The sequence below is a fragment of the Heloderma suspectum genome, chromosome 7, assembly GCF_057233095.1.
Source record: "Heloderma suspectum isolate Gila_16-S chromosome 7, 16-S_ref, whole genome shotgun sequence".
Lineage (NCBI taxonomy): Eukaryota > Metazoa > Chordata > Lepidosauria > Squamata > Helodermatidae > Heloderma > Heloderma suspectum.
The window spans coordinates 520017-536858 of record NC_139464.1 but is presented as its reverse complement, the minus strand read 5'-3'; the positions used below and the strand labels follow the sequence as shown (position 1 = coordinate 536858).

Here is a 16842-nt window from a genome sequence, read left to right as displayed (position 1 = left end):
TTGGGAAAGGAGTATGACAAGGCTGTATATTGTCGCCCTGCTTATTTAACTTATATGCAGAGTACATCATGAGAAACGCCGGGTTAGATGAATCACAGGTCGGAATTAAGATTGCTGAGGGAATTATCAACAACCTCAGATACGCAGACGATAACACCCTAATGGCAGAAAGAGAAGAGGATCTAAAGCGCCTCTTGTTGAGGGTGAAAGTGGAGAGTGCAAAAGCTGGTTTGAAACGCAACATTAAAAAAACTAAGATCATGGCATCTGGCCCCATCACTTCCTGGCATATAGGAGGGGAAGAAATGGAAGCAGTGACAGATTTTATTTTCTTCGGCTCCAAGATCACCGTAAACGGTGACTGTAGCCATGGAATTAAAAGACGCTTGCTCCTTGGGAGGAAAGCTATGGCAAACCTAGACAGCATAGAAAGAAGCAGAGACATCACCTTGCCGACAAAGGTCCGTCTAATCAAAGCTATCGTTTTCCCAGTAGTGACGTATGGCTGTGAGAGCTGGACTATAAGGAAGGCTGAGTACTGAAAAAGTGATGCTTTCGAACTGTGGTGCTGGAGAAGACTCTTACAAGTCCCCTGGACTGCAAGGAGGTCAAATCAGTCCATCCTAAAGGAAATCAACCCTGACTGCTCAATGGAAGGACAGATACTGAAACTGAAGCGCAAATATTTTGGCCACCTAATGCGAAGAGAAAACTGACTGGAAAAGACCCTGATGCTGGGAAAGATGGAAGGCAAAAGGAGAAGGGGACGGCAGAGGATGAGATGGCTAGATAGCATCACCGATGCAATGAATCTGACCTTGAGCACACTCCGGGAGAGAGCGGAGGACAGGAAGTCCTGGCGTGCTATGGTCCATGGGGTCACGAAGAGTCGGACACGACTTAACGACTGAACAACAATAATATCAGGCTTAATAAGTCTCATGACAGTGAGTTCCGCAGGCTAATTGTAGGATGTCCTAGCAGGGAGTGGTAAATCCCTTTGTCTATTGAGCAGCACAGAGAGAGAATTAAACACCAGTGATGGAGTGCCTGAATTCCAGGGGGAATAAGTTTTTTAAAATTAGACTTATCCTGTTTTGTGGCTCTGGGTTGGTAACAAACTGTGAAAGGCAGAAAATTGCAATATTAAAAATGGCTTATAAAATATACCTATATTGTTTTTGTTTGTTGTTTGCTTAAGAATTTTGTGAGTGCTCTAAAGGTGCTGGTGACTATTGGATTGGCCTTCAGACAGAGAAAGTAGGATGGCCCTGGAAACACCCAGATGGTACTGTCTTTAGCGACTGGTGAGTGTTGTCCCTTTCTTCTAGATGTTGGGTCAGTTCAGGTTTTTAACAGGACATCTGTTGACGAAATTTAGTCATTGATCTTTCTTGGTGGGCATTTTTGGTAAATTTGTCTTGTCTGCGTACCAGTTTCTGTGCGTTATGATTCCTTTTCGAATATTTTGAGATGTCATAGATTTTTGTTGCCAGCACATTATAGTTTTCATGTATGTATTTAAATATAATAAAAATGAGATACGGTTGTTTTGTCAACTTTTCAGGGTGTTTTTAAGTGCATGGAAACAACATGATCCGTGGTCCTGTACCTTCACTATTCAAGGAGAGATTTATTGGTTTCTGGATAATGTATAGTTGAATTATGGAATTCGCTACCACAAGACGTCATAATGTCCACCAACTTGAATGACTTCAAAAGGGGATTGGGTGAATTCCTGGTGGATAAGGCTGTCAATGGCTATGGTTACTGATGACCTCCAGTATCAGAGGAAGTATGCCTTTGTGTACCAGTTGCTGGAGAACACGAATGGGAGGTGCTATTGTGCTCATGTCCTACTTGTGGGCTTTCTCTTGGGACATCTGAATTGCCACTGTAGGAACAGAATCCTGGAGTAGATATGAGATGGGTGACTTATTCCCACCCTGTCCGACTAGCTTGTTTCCCTTACCTGAACAGGTGTGTCTGCAACTCACCTGACCAAGAGAGAGGACTGCGGCTCTATGAACAGACCCCGCTTAGTAACAGATTTTCGAATCCCCTCCAAGTGTTCTGGGCTTCGAGAATTAATGCATGGCTGATCCTTGAAGCACCTGCCAAGCCAGATAACACAAAGTGGTACCACCAAATACATATTTATTGCTCAAACAGTATTGGAGAATAACAGAAGTTTGCGATGATGAAACAAGCAAGACATGTCACTATGTACAATACAATTAAGATGATTAAGGGTGCAATCCTATGCATGCGTAGGTGGGAAAAAGTCCTACAACTACCTGGACTCCTATAACTTCCGCTTGCGTTCTAATCAACTCTGTGTTTGCATAGTGAAGAGCTGTGTTTGAATAACAAAGAGTTGGAGCAGGACAATTTACCTATCTGGCAGGCATGGTTGGCAGAGCTTAGGTAATCATATTTGGTTTGGTACGCTTCTTGTTCTCCCAGGATCTCTCTGCTTAACCAGGTCAAAATCTCACTATTTATAACATTCTACCTAACATTATCCCCAGTTCCTTATCTTAACATACATCTATGCAGCTGACTCAAGCAGCAGCTTCAGACCTAGTCATAACCCCTGCAGATAGCTCTGGATGAGAAGAGCCATGCTGTACACTGCTCCCGTATCTAACCCTAAGAGGACTTTTTCCCAATGCAACAGGCATCAGTTGCAGGGGTGGGCAGAAGGTAGAATGCCAGTGTTTGGGACTTCAACTCCCAGAAGCCCTTGCAAGCATGGCCAATGTTCAGGGATGCTGGGAGCTGAAGTCCAAAAATCTGGAGATCTACTTTCTGCCCATTCCTGAGTTAAAAGACAAAAATGCAGAGACAGCCACTAAATGCCACTTCTGTAAGGGTATTGAAGAATGGGGGAGATTTGCATAAGAAGAAATGGAGACAATGGAACATCATTTTCCAAACTCTTAGTTTTCAGAGGTCATTTGTCTACTTTGGTACAGAGCATAATAAAAACACTGACTCTCTTTCTCGTTTGATGTTGTTGCAGGTTCCAGATCACAGGTGAAGGCCTTTGTGCCTACATGAACGAACTTGCATTCAGCTCTACCTGGTGCAACAACACTTGATACTGGGTCTGTAGCAAACCTGTCCGTGCTGCCTGAGAGAAACTTGAAACATGAAGTCTAAGCCACTGCCTCAAATACTGTGACAGAACTGTCACTTTTTGTATATTTCCTCTTGTTCTGCACTCAAGCATTAGAACTGTTTCAACTCTTGTCCCACTATTTCTAAATTGGAGACCACATAAACTTTATATAAACAAATAAGCATTAATAGCCTATTTTTGAGAAATTTAACTTCATTTAAAATGCTTTAATTTAATTAAAATATGTATAGGCCTCCTTTCAGGTCAGGAGCCCTCCCAAGGTAGCACACAACAATAAAATTCATATTATTTATTTATTTATTTATTTATTTCATTTCTATACCACCCAATAGCCAAAGCTCTCTGGGCAGTTCACACAAACAGCAGAATTCATATAATCCAAAACTGATAACGTAATAAAAACAGCAAATGTTCCCCCCCAAAAACAACACCAGCTTAAGAAAGCACCCACAACACAATTCCACAATGTGATAAAACATAATCAGGGGACAGCCAGAGTACAGTAGTAGGTTTTCAGGCCCTTCTGTAAAGCCTGCAGTGATGGGGCCTGATGGACCACCAATGGTAATTTATTCCAGAGGTGTGGGACCACTGCAGAAAAAAACCCTCTCTCATTTACTCACCCACCTAACTGCCCTCCCAGGTGGGCCAGTGACAAGGGCCTCTCTTGGTGATCTTAAAGTGTGAGCAGGTTTGGTCCCAAACCGTTTAAGATGACCTGGATGATATCGAAAGAGAAAATGCTGAGTTAATGCCCTATCACTTGTGCCAATGACTTATTTGAGTAATCAACAGGTGGGAGATGGTATTCAAAATTGGAAGTGTACTTAAAGTTTTCGCTTATCAATTAATGAGCAAAAAATGTTGTGTAAGATATCAAAAAGCTTGATATACAGATGTCTTAATGTTTTTAAAGTGTTGGTTTAATAAGCAAGTTTTGAGTACAGAGTTATCTTCTCATTCAGAATTGATTGTATCTAGCCTAAAGGTGTATGCATAAGCCTTTTTTGTACGTTTCAATTTTCCAGGAATTTTTAAAATTAATAAATTTAATAAAAATAAAATAAATAAAATAAAATAAAATAACAATGAGATAATTAAGACTGTGAGCCCTAATTTTTAAGATAGTAGATAATACAAGCTATGACATACCTTCCTCACAAAAAGGCATACATATGTGCTGATTTTAGAATGTAGGAGCTTCTTATTAGAAGCTCATCAGGTCTGTGTACTTCTCAGCTGAACAGCCTTAGTCAGTTTTGAATGGGAAGCTTGGTACTTAAAATGAGATCTCTCCTTTCTAAGCTAGTCCTAGAAGTCTAAAAAGAAGAAATGTTTAGGAAATTCTATTTCCTTTTAAGCTATGAAGAACTAAGAATATTTAGTAAAGCCTTGTTTAATAACAAAAATGTTTTGTGTCATTTTATGCAAGTTATATTTTGATGTGATGTTACAAGTATATTTCTAATTAAAAAAAAATGGATCAAAAGATTCCTGCCCACAGGCTTATAATCAAAAACGACAGAACACAAAAGGAAAAAGGATGAGGAGGGGAGACGAGAGGAGAAGAGAAAAGCAAGTGGACTTTTAGCAGGGCTGGTGGAATGTCCCTGCTTTCTCCTCTCCACTCCCTCTACCCCTGGAATCTATACCTACAGAGCTACCATCAGCAAGGAGGGGGCCTTTGTGCATAGCATAGCTGGCTGGAATGCTAGGAGTTGCAGGACTTTTTCTGTCTAAGCATGGCCAGGATTGCTCCCTAAGTGCTCTATCTGAGGGTCTGTAACCTGCAAACTGAGAACAGATGAAGTAGGATAACAGGTGCCATTTTCAGAATGGGGAGGAGACACTTCAGAAATCTGAGGAAGATTCAGAAAGAAGTATAACAGGAATTCCTGCTGGGGTGGGACAAGGGAGGCTTCTGTTTGCCCCTATTATTTTAATCCTCCTCTCCAACATTTTATAACTTACACGTTTTCATAGAATCATAGAATAGTAGGGTTGGAAGGGGCCTACAAGGCCATCGAGTCCAACCCCCTGCTCAATGCAGGAATCCAATCAGAGCATCCCTGACAGATGGCTGTCCAGCCTTGTCTTGAACGCCTCCAGTGTGGGAGAGCCCACCACCTCCCTAGGTAATTGGTTCCATTGTCGTATTGCTCTAACAGTCAGGAAGTTTTTCCCAATTCCGTAGGGAATTGGTTCCATTGTCGTATTGCTCTAACAGTCAGGAAGTTTTTCCGGATGTTCAGCCGGAATCTGGCTTTCTGTCACTTGAGCCCATTATTCCGTGTCCTGCACTCTGGGATGATCGAGAAGAGAGCCTGGCCTTCCCCTCTGTGACAACCTTTCAAGTACTTGAAGAACGCTATCCTATCTCCCCTCAGTCTTCTCTTCTCAAGGCTAAACATACCCAGTTCTTTCCATCTGTCCTCATAGGGCTTTGTTTCCAGTCCCCTGATCATCTTTGTTGCCCTCCTCTGAACCCTCTCCAGCTTGTCTGCATCCTTCTGAAAGTGTGGTGCCCAGAACTGGACACAGTACTCCAGATGAGGCCTAACTAGTGCTGAGTCGAGGGGAACTAGTACTTCCCGGGATTTGGAAGCGATGCTTCTATGAATGCAGCCCAAAAGAGCATTTGCCTTTTTTGCAGCCGCATCACATTGTTGGCTCATATTCAGCTTGTGATCTACAACAGTTCCAAGATCTTTCTCGCTTGTAGTGTTGTTGAGCCAAGTATTGCCTATCTTGTAACTGTGTATTTGGTTTCTTTTTCCTAGTTGCAGGACTCGGCATTTATCCCTATGAAATTTCATTCTGTTGTTTTCTGCCCAGCGCTCCAGTCTATCCAGATCACTTTGAATTTTGTTTCTGTCTTCCAAAGTATTAGCTATCCCTCCCAATTTTGTGTCATTTGCAAATTTGAGCAGCATTCCCCGCACCTCCTCCTCCAAGTCATTCATAAAAATGTTGAAGAGTACTGGGCCCAGGACTGAGCCCTGCGGTACCCCACTCGTTACCTCTCCCCAGTTTGAGAAGATCCCACTGATAAGCAGTCTTTGAGTCCGATTCTGTAGCCAACTGTGGATCCACCGGATCGTTGTTTCATCTAGCCCACTTTGTGCTAGTTTGCGCATCAGGATATCATGGGGCACTTTGTCGAAAGCTTTGCTGAAGTCGAGGTATACTATGTCTACAGCATTCCCACGGTCCAAAAGGGAGGTTATTTGATCAAAAAATGAGATCAGAAAATAGTCTGGCAGGATTTGTGTTTGACAAATCCATGTTGGCTTCCAGTAATCACTGCATTGTTTTCAAGGTTTTAGTCACCAGGTGGCAGTCTTCAAAACACAATGGAGGGGCTGTAGCCCGTAGGTAGGATGGGCGACTCTTGTCAGTTTTGGTTTCTCTCAGTTCCTCGTTTTTCCAGTCTCAAATTCAGTTCATTCCAAACTTTGAGATTAAAAAAAACAAACTGAATGGAAATTCATAGGCATTTTATTCTGTATTTCTCCTAATACACAGATATTTGTTCACAATTTTGCCTACACATTTTTAAAGCGGTTCCCTTAATATAATGCCTTTTTGAGTGACAGTTGAATTAAAGCATAATTTTCTGCATGCACTTTCCCCAAATATACACATTTTCAATGCATTTTTTGCTTGGAGAACTTTATGGCAAAATTTGGAGAAGTAACATCTGTTTCTCCCTACCCTGTGCCAGATCTAACACGTCTTGTCTTCTTCTCTGCAGGAGCAAACATCCATTTCTCCTGAGTGAGCCTTAGCATCATTGTCATTCTGGTGGGACTCTTGGCACTGACAGCAGCTCTTGCCTTCTTTGTATGACACTCAGAGTGTGTTTTTACACAGAAAAGTGTCTGGTGAACTTACATATGGAGCCGCCTTTGAAAACGTTCTGGAAACTTCAGCTAGTCCAAAATAGGGCAGCGAGGTTGTTCATGGGAAACTGGCCAGCGTGATCATATTATGCTAGTACTTTTCCGTCTGCACTGGCTGCCAGTCCAGGTCCGGGCCCAATTCAAATTAAATGCCTTATCTGGAAGTCCAGTCAATGAATCCTCTTGCTCAATACCCACATAGCCATATAGGACAACAGTAATTAGAAGATATTATCTATAATAATAGAATCTGGTTCTTCCCATTATGGCATACTCTGAGTTATATGTTCTATCTCTGCCAATCCATGAAGTTGGCACACTTTTTTGTAAGATGTTTTCAATATTCTCCAAAAATAAAGCAATTAATAGGGGTGGGGTAGAAACCAGTTGTTTAAGCACACACACCAGCCACTCAAGACCATGCAATGCGAATAAGGTCATATTTAGTTTATCCCTAGGAAGCAATATCCAAAGACAATGGTGGCACCCCAGAAACCTGTGCTGATTTCTTTTTGTCAGATCCCAATGTTAAAAGCATCTATTAGCTGCAGCAACAAGCCAGACGGAGACTCCATCTCCAGAGGCAGTCTACCTCAGAATACAACTTGTTGAAGGTGGGGGTAGTGCTGAGGGAGGGCTGTAGCCTTCGCGCCCTGCTGGTGGGATTCCTCAAGGCATCTGATTGGTCACTGTGGGAAGCAGGATGGTGGGTTTAATGGGTCATCGGCCTGATCCATCTTCAGGGCTCTTATGTTCCTGACTGAAATTTCTCCAATAGGCAGAAGAGGGGTAGTGATTTCCCAGGGACAGTTAGAGCACACAAGGTTCATTTCTCAGTCTTTGAATCGTACACAATGCTTTGTAGAAGTCAAAGCCATGTGTACCTGCATGTTCAGCTTCTTAGAATTGGTAGAAAATAACAATTCTGCTGATTAAGAAAACAAGACGCTTTGATCGTGGAGGGAAAGGGGCTGCATGAGACTCAGGGAACAATAGCAATAGAGGCTGTACCTCTTTAGGTCCATTTTAAAGAGGCTTTGGATTTTAGATGAAATCAGGACAGGAGGTCAAACTATGAATTTCCTCCCATTGGTTTCAATTCAGAAGCATTAAAAAATAGCCCTACGGGATGAGGAAGACAGCTGAAATGCCAGCAGGGCTTTGGATTGCTCTCTGCAACGAAGACTAGTATTGTACTGCTTGAGCAGGGGCTCAGTGTGATAGAGCACATGCTTGGTATGCAGAAGATCCCAGGTTCGATCCCTGGCCTCTCCAGGTAGGGCAAGGAAAGAATCCTGCCTGAAACCCTCTAGAGCCGCTGCCAGTCAGTGTCGACAATACTGGGCTAGATGGACAAATGGTCTGACTCAGTATAAGGCAGCTTCCGATGAGGATGAGGATGATGATGCAACTTTACATCACTCTACAAGGCAATGTCACCTGGACCTCACTGCCTTTTGGGGATCTCCTGCTCTCTAGACAGAGAAGGGAGGAGTTTGGCTCTCTAGTGGCTGTAACAAAGACTGCGGCCTGAACTGTATTTTCTAGGCAGGAAGCCTTGAGCACAGCTGGACTTACTTCCGCATGAAGGATTGTGTTCTAAGACAGATAACTGGGGGGGGGGGGTATACTTTTATTGAAGCAAACCACTTCAGATGTATAACCTGATGTATAACCACTTCAGATGTATAACTGATGTATAACCACTTCAGATGTATAACCACTTCAGATGTATAACCTTTATTGAAGCAAACCACTTCAGATGTATAACCTGCTGCATCACAAACCTTGGGAATAGGTTGGAACAAAGCCACGCCACAACTGCTTTGTGAGATAGGCCAGTTCTGCACACTTCTGTCTGACCATTAGGTTTTCACTACCACATTCCTGTTTCCTTTAACTCTAGCCAGGGAAGACAGATGGAAAAGGACATGGCTCTGGCAATCTCTGGCAGATTTAATGTGTGGTATATTCTAAGTGGGCCATGGACGCGAGCTTTCCTGCCCCCTGGGGGATGGAGTTCTAAAGGAAGTCCACTGGAAGAGCAGCTCAGCAGTGCATAGGTTTTTAAAGGAACTGGACAATACTCATGCAAAACTGGGCCTCACTCAGTATCACGGCACAGGGATCGACGTTATTTGCATACTTGCGCAAGAAATGGAAAGCAAGTACAAGACACCGCCGTTATCAGGCAAAATTGAATGTGGACATTTAAATATTGTTCAGGCAAAACACAGGACATAAATTTATGTCTTTCAAATATTTCTGTGTAATCAAAACTCTTCCAAGGCAGCTTTCATACAGGTGGCTTAAAACCCATTTAAAATAACAAAAAGAAATAGGAACTAAAAATGACTCATTATAATATAACTTATTTTTGCTCAGTTTTGACTACAGAAACTCACAAACCAGCCTTAACAGTAAAAGAAGGTGCCAGTATGACAATACTGCTGTTAACTGAAATAAATGGGAACTAGCCCAATTAATGCTGTCGTTTTTTCCTTATCTAAAGGGGATGGATGTTGGCCATCAGAATACATTTATGAGTTATCTAATTGGATCAGAATTGTAGTGCTTGAAGATAAACCCGGATTGGCCTGGATGGCTCAATGGAATCATGATATTCCTGTGTTTGGTTGCCAAAACTGTTGATGAACTGACATTTATGAGAGAAACAGAACTATGGCTATAGTGTTCTGTTCTCCCTCCCTCCACTTTAACTAAGAAAACTGCTAGCTTCATACACTGTTTGAGGTAACTTTTGAGATGGCAGCCACAAAGGGGAGGGGACCTTTTGGTGGAAGGAGCTCCTTTGCAGAAACAGCAGCTAGTTCTGAGGAGGGAGGCAATCCTGTCAATGGAGCTTCCCTTCCACTTTCCCATCTTCCCTGGGTTTCCCATCAAGTATTGAACACTTTGGTACCCAAATAATATAATAGCTTAGAGGTGTGGTATGCGTCCATTTGGTCCACGTTTGACACAACCGTGTAATGCAGTGTCGTCCGGTCATCACCATCTTCTTCTCGGGCAATTCCCATTCACGATTTCTGCATTCTGATGCCCATCCTCTGGCATTGCGGGGACTACACCTGCGAAGGATAACATGAGCCACGTTATTCAACGGTTTGACCAAATATGCCTTGTCCCAGAAAAACAAAAGAAAGATGCATATTAGGATGGTCAAGTACACAGCCAGTCCAAGATATTTTGCTTCCTGAGGTGAAGGATAACATGGCACCTGTCACAAAAAGTGACCAGACTGGCAGTTCAATCTTACTTTGATGCTGGCAATGGGCCAGGGCCTTCCACTGCACCTGGAGGCAGCAGACTAGCTTGGGGGTAAAGTGCTGGCCATGTGGCACACACAGCACTGTCCTCCAATATTTCAGAGCCCTCCCCACCTCCGAGCACCTGCTGCAACACGTTGCCTAATGGTAGGACTGGCCCTGGCCAACCCCAACTCCTGTTGACTGAGGCTAAAGATGAACAGAGCTGTTTTGTACCTCTGTCAGCTGCCATTTCCCTTGTCTTTCTTTTTTTCCATTGCCAGATACCCAAACCTTCAACCAGGATTATGACAACGGGGACCCATTTTAGCCTCCTCCTGAACGCACATTCACCTCCAATGAGCCACAATTGCCTCTTGAGAGGTACTGTAAAACCAAGTAGGAGAAGCACAAGGGAGAAAAGATAAATATTAATTTGACTTCTGTCTCATCTCTCAACCCAGAAGTATCCCTAACCTGGCCTTGTAGAATATGGGTTAGCAGTCAGGATGTGTTGTGTATCCTGTGGCAAAAAGACAGCTGGATGAAAGTACAAACTCACTTCCACTGGTTTAGGGGATGCCCCTGGAAGCACTACATCATGGCCACCAGCAGGAGGGGCCGGATAGGCCCCCATGGGATCCTACCCTTGGAGTTAGTCTGTGGTAGTCAGTGAGGGAGAAGGTCTGGTGTTTGGCAGGTGGTGTTTTAGAATGACTAGAGGGAAACTGTAGTGGATGTGTTATGCCCGGAGGCTGCCCTGCCATTTCCCCAGAAGGTGATACAAGCAGGCAGTAAAACATTGTACAATTTACCCAAAGAAACTGCCCAAGCAGTCATAAATACAACATAAATAGAAGCTCTGGGAGTCAGAGAAAGATGGCACCCAAGAGCTGGACCTGGCTGTCTGTGTATTTAGCTAGGGTGAAAGTTTAGGGAATTTGGCCTGAGGTAAAAGAAGTCATTAAGAGACTTGTGGGAGCTACAGTGTCTCCTGAGTCCTCCGGAATTGTCACTAAGCAGTCTTTTGAAAACCCCAGAGTAAGTATTAGCATTCCCTCAGGTACAGAATATCCCTTTACTACATTAACTTATTAACCCACAGGTGGTGGCAGTGCTGGGGAGAGGAAATCTCATCGGGAGCCGGTAAAGTCGATTCTGAGGGGCTGGGGAGTGTAGCCAGGTGGAAAAGAGCGGGAAAGTCAGCTGGAGCTAGTCAGCCTGTGGTAGTCAGTGAGGGAGACGATCTGCTGTTTGGTGGGTGGTGTTTTAGAAGGACTAGGGGAACGCTGAGGAGAAAATGCATAGCTAAGGCCTGAATATTGAACTATTCCTTCTCTGTGGGGCAGCCATACGTGGCTAGTGACGATCAGGTGTAGGGCGGCTGTGTTATACCAGGAGGCTGCCCTAAAATCTTACCAGAAGGAGGTGACACAAGCAGGCAGCACAAAACCCAGATAAATTGTCCAAGTGGTCATAAATACAACATAAATACAAGCTCTGGGAGTCAGAGGAAGACTGTGTGCAGTGCACAGCTAAGGCCTGAACATTAAACTATGAAACTATACCTTCTGTGTGGGGTAACCATGCTTGGCTGGTGACAATATAAATACAAGTGTTGGGAGTCAGAAAAAGATTCTGCCCAGGAGCTGGACCTGGTTGTGGGTGTATTTGGCTAGGGTGAAGGTTTAGGGAATTTGGCCTGAGGTAAAAGAAATCATTAAGAAGCTTGTAGAATCACAGAATCATAGAATAGGAGGGTTGGAAGGGGCCTACAAGGCCATCGAGTCCAAGCCCCTGCTCAATGCAGGAATCCAAGTCAGAGCATCCCTGACAGATGGCTGTCCAGCCTCGTCTTAAAGGCCTCCAGTGTGGGAGAGCCCACCACCTCCCCAGGTAATCAGTTCCATTGTTGCATTGCTCTAACAGTCAGGAAGTATTCCTGATGTTCAGGCGGAATCTGGCTTCCTGTAACTTGAGCCCATTCTTCCATGTCCTGCACTCTGGGAGGATTGAGAAGACATCCTGTAACTGCTACTTATAGAATCATAGAATCATAGAATAGGAGGGTTGGAAGGGGCCTACAAGGCCATCGAGTCCAACCCCCTGCTCAATGCAGGAATCCAAGTCAGAGCATCCCTGGCAGGTGGCTGTCCAGCTTCATCTAGCAGCTACGGTGTCGCCTGGTCCTTCAGAATTGTCAGGAAGCAGTCTTGAAACCCGCAAGGTAAATAGTGGCCTTCCCTCATGTACAGAATATCCCTTTAATAAATCGACTTGTTTAATAGTTCATCTTGTCTCTGGTGTTGGTGCCCGTAAACGTCTTACACTGTTTGCATCCATCTCTGGCCGTTCCACAGGGCACTGGGCTATTATGGCCCTGTGCACAGAGGGGGGATTGCTAGGGGCACCGCTGTACGGTGCACTCCTTCATTACACACACGAGGAACATTGGGGCCCCTGCCATTTTCTGTGGAGCTGCTGCCAGGATTCCACTGTATTCCTATGGCCATTCGGAAGCACGGGAGATTTGTAAGGATAAAAATAACCCCCGAGCTTTCGTAACCCCCACACGTGTACGCCATTTGAACATGGTGCTTATCGATCATTATGTTAGACCGCAGTCACCTTTCACGTATTACATGGATTTCTTTGTCTGTTTAGAGATGAACCCTAGAAACTGCTCTGTTAGGGTCGCGGCAGTCGCTCCCTACAACCACTCAGCGAGGGGGTATTTCCACCTGGAGCCGCTTTCTCGAAAGACAACTGCGCATGCGCTGCGGGGACTGTGATTCGAAGACGGCCCGAGGCCCCGCTGCTCCGCAGCGTTCTGGAAGGGGGCGGGGGGGCGGGGGATGGCCGTCAGCGCGAACCGGCGGGCGGGAGCAGGCACAGTCGATTCTGATTGGCTGGGGGTGCAGCTCGGTGAAAGAGCGGGGAAGGGCGGCTGCGTTTGGCGGGCGGCGCTGGAGAAGGAGCGGGAGAAGCCGGGGAGAGCGCGCGTGTCTGAGGCCCGCGGGGACCCGCCGCTGCCTTATGAGTAAGCAGCCTGTTTTCACGTGAGGGCTTTGCACGTGGCAGAGCTGCTCCCGCGGTGCAATCTGTGGAAGTCAGCCCTCGGCACAAGACTTCGCCTGCGTTGCAGGGGGCCTCTGGCGGTGCGTGGGCGAGCGTCCGTCCATTCCCCGGCACCGAGTAGGCCAGGCCTCTGGGCGGCGGCTGAATATCGCTGCTTCCGCTGCGGCCATCAGGCCAGCTGGGGGGCCGGTGAGCGAGGTGACCCGGCGTGGCTTCTGGGATTCCAGCTGCCTGGGCCTGAGATGCTGCTCGCCCTCCCCCATTCAGCCCTTGATCCTCTCAGCAGGCTCAGGAACCCCCAGGCCCCCGTTCAAGACAGGCCTCTGCCACAAACCACCCAATACTCGCAACCTGTACTCAGAGTCTCAACAGAGGAGAAGATGAGTTCATGGCTTCCTCCCATCCGGAGCCCACGACTCTGTTCCCACGCCTCCCATATACCCCATGGGATTTTTTAAAATTGGTACTTCGAGTGCTACAGAGCTTGGGGGGGGGGGGTAAGGGATGGGGCCGGTAAAGTGCCTGCTTTGCATGGAGAAAATCAGTTTCAGAAGAACCAGCTCCTCCAGATTTTATTTTTTAATCGCTCCATTTAGCGATGCAGAGCACTAAAAGGGTCAAGGCTGGAAGGCTCTGCTCAAAGCAGGAGTCTACTCATGAGGAGGGAGAACCAGCCGTGCAGGAATTGTTAAAGAGTTTTTTCTTTTATTAAAGGTTTCAGTGCTACAGAGCATCAAAAGGGGCAAGGGGCAATGGAACAAAGCATCAAAGAGATCAAGGCTGGACGAACCTACTCGTGAGCAGAAAGACCCAGCTGTGAGTACTAATGAGCCAGACACAGTTCAGCTGTGGCAACATAGCCAAAGACATAGTTTCTATGAGCTCTCAGTCTTGCCCATACTTGGGCTGGGCGGAGGGTTTCTACGGAGCTCTTCTTCCCTGGGACAGGACACTACATTTTGGAGTGGCAGGCGAAAGGGCAGATTGGGCACCTACTCTGTTCCCCCTCTCTCTCCCCTGCCCACCCAGCCCTGGCTGTTCTGAAAATCAGCTGAGCAAAGAAACCCTACTGAAATTCAGCTTTAGTCTGAGGGACATCTGAAAAGTCAGGTCCCTCTCTAGATGTGGAAATGAGTAAGTTTTACACTGTGTTACTTTTGGTGTTTTATTCCTTCTCCTGTTTAACTGCATTTTCATGCCTCAGCCCCAGCTTGTCTGTTTGCTGCAGATATGCAAGGCAGCCACTTTGAGGATTGTTACCGCATGACATGAAACGTTGAAAGGCTCCTGGACAGGTTTGCTGGTAGCGGTGTTACTTGCAAGACCACGTTCCTGCTTTGGCTGGGCTTGCTGAAGACTACAAGGACATTTCCTCGGCTTCCCGGTTGTGGATGGATTGAAGGAAAAGTGAAATGCAGCTTCTATTCTCGGGATGTCTGGAATCTGTGCTGTGACCACAGGCCAGTCTCACCTCCTCTTAATGGGGATGGTTGAGGTTAGTCCTGGGCTTTACACATGCCTTGACAAACAGCCGTTAATAGGAATAGCAGAGCTGGCCTTCACACATGCCAGAACAGCCTCTCCTTTGTTGGGATGACTCATTTTAGACCAGTGTTTAACACATCCCTGGGAAACCCTATTGAAATGCAGCGTCAGTGTGAGGGACATCTGAAAAGTCAGGTCCCTCTATGGGTATGGAAATTAGTGACATTCCAAAAATGAAGGAATAGGCATATCAAATACACAACTATACTTTGAGACACACTTGTCTGGCAGCTGCCCTTCATGGGGCTGGCCTCAGCCCTGCCTTCACTGAATTCACGGAACCATCCTCTTCATGGGGGTCGCTGTGCTTTGAGCTGGGGGTCACACAAGCCTGTAAGGCCTCCTCTTCATGGGAACATCGTAGCTTCTTCCTGAAAAAGCATCTGTGGCACCTTAAGGACGAACAGTTTTTTTATTACTAAGGCGTGCGCTCCTCGTGGGCCTAAGCCACTCAGTCAGATACAGGAATGGATGGGTTCCGGCTGCGAAACTCGGTGACCGGTACAGCAACCATTCCATTTCCAGTTAAAGAAACGTCTACAATAGCAAGGAAAGCGAACTGCAAGGTGGCACTTGGGCTCTGCACACCGTAATGATTCACCCATTCAGCCGATGTGTTCAAGCCAAGTTCCAAGGTGCGGAACTTCACGACGAATGTCTGCTGTGCGGCCTCCTGCTGGATTCTGTCTCCCTGGTTTCTCCGTTGCAAGGCAAGCACTCGGAGGATTGTTCCAGAATGTCCTGAAGCGCTGAAAGGCTCCTCCACAGTTTGCTGGTAGCGGTGTCAGTTGCGAGGCAACGAGGGTTGCCGTGTTGTTGGCCCGTTTAGAGTGGTCCGGTAGGGTTGAGTCTCTGTCCGAGGCACAGGAGGCGGTGCACTTGTATCGCAGGGCCGGGCTGTAGACAACGGCTCATGTGGTGTGTCCAGGTGGCTAGCTTGAGGCGTGTAGGGATGCATGGTGGTCTGTGGGTTTTGGTACGAGGAGGTAGCTGCGCGTCCATCGTGGAGCTGTATGGCGGTGTCCGGTTGTGTCCCCGGCCGACCTGTGGAGAAGCCTTTCAGCATTCCAGGTCATTCGGTAACAGACCTCGAAGTGGCTATCTTGCAACAGAGAAACGCCAGAGACGGAACTCGGCACGAGACATCGGAGTGGACATTCGTTGTTTAAATTTCACACGTTGGAACTTGGCTTGAACAGATCGTCCGAACTGCTGAGTCATTACGGTGTGTAGAATCCAGGTCCCATCATGCACTTCGCTTTCCCCAATGTTGTAGACGTCTCTTTAAACGGAAACGGAACGGTTGCTGTGAACCACGTCTCAAGCCTTTGCTCGCTTACACTCCCACATCCAGCTTTATGGGGTGCTTGTAGTTAAACATTCTTAGCTTTTCTCATGATGTGTCTGCGAGCACTGATGTACGAAGCTGAATTGAACTTCTGAAAACTTCTAGACCAGGGTGGTTGTCGGCATCTAGGCTTTGGCCTGGCCCTTGCCACTCACCTTCCCCGAGGAGTCTGAAGGCATTGCATGTCTGTAACACGGTGTTTTGTGCCCGCCACACCTCCACGCCTGTAGCCCGTGCCGCGGCGCCTGCAACCCCGGCATCCGGGGTCCTCCCTTTCTTTCCTGCCGGCCGGCGGGTGACCGTCCGCCAGTCGGCGCCCTCCTCCCCCTGGTTGCCAGCGCCCCCCCGGGCCTTTGACTCTTGGGCGCGGGCCCTTTCCGGAGCCCCCGGCCCCACACCTTGCGCCTCCCCTTCCCGCCGTCTCTGTTGCGCTTGGTGCCAGGCCTGTGCCTCTGCACGCTCCCGCCCCGCCTGGGCGGCCCTGTTCGCCGCACCCCACCGCTCCTCGTCCTCCCGGTTGTACTGGGCACGCGGACACCAAAAGTAGGTGTGCCCGGG

General features: G+C 46.7%; 1 protein-coding gene across 2 annotated transcripts; it reads left to right on the top strand.

Moving 5' to 3' along the window:
* Positions 1-13083: 13083 nt before the first annotated feature.
* Positions 13084-16331, top strand: LOC146339186 (uncharacterized). Of its 2 annotated transcripts, XM_084811647.1 has the most exons (4): positions 13097-13353; positions 14106-14207; positions 14421-14525; positions 14602-15150. In XM_084811647.1, exons 1-3 carry the CDS (start codon positions 13169-13171, stop codon positions 14491-14493), a joined length of 360 nt encoding a protein of 119 aa, XP_084667773.1. In that variant the 5' UTR covers positions 13097-13168; the 3' UTR covers positions 14494-14525; positions 14602-15150. The 2 variants fall into 2 exon arrangements, with proteins under 2 accessions (XP_084667774.1, XP_084667773.1); XM_084811648.1 differs by lacking the exon at positions 14421-14525 and having other exon boundaries at positions 13084-13353; positions 14620-16331.
* Positions 16332-16842: the final 511 nt, after the last annotated feature.

What these genes read in the sequence shown, in the direction of transcription:
- LOC146339186 (XM_084811647.1), top strand. Translation starts at nt 13,169, where the DNA reads ATGGCCGTCAGCGCGAACCGGCGGGCGGGAGCAGGCACAGTCGATTCT. An exon ending in GACCCGCCGCTGCCTTATGA is followed by an intron (nt 13,354 to 14,105) that starts GTAAGCAGCCTG and finishes CTTTTATTAAAG; the next exon opens with GTTTCAGTGCTACAGAGCAT. An exon ending in GTGAGCAGAAAGACCCAGCT is followed by an intron (nt 14,208 to 14,420) that starts GTGAGTACTAAT and finishes CTGCCCACCCAG; the next exon opens with CCCTGGCTGTTCTGAAAATC.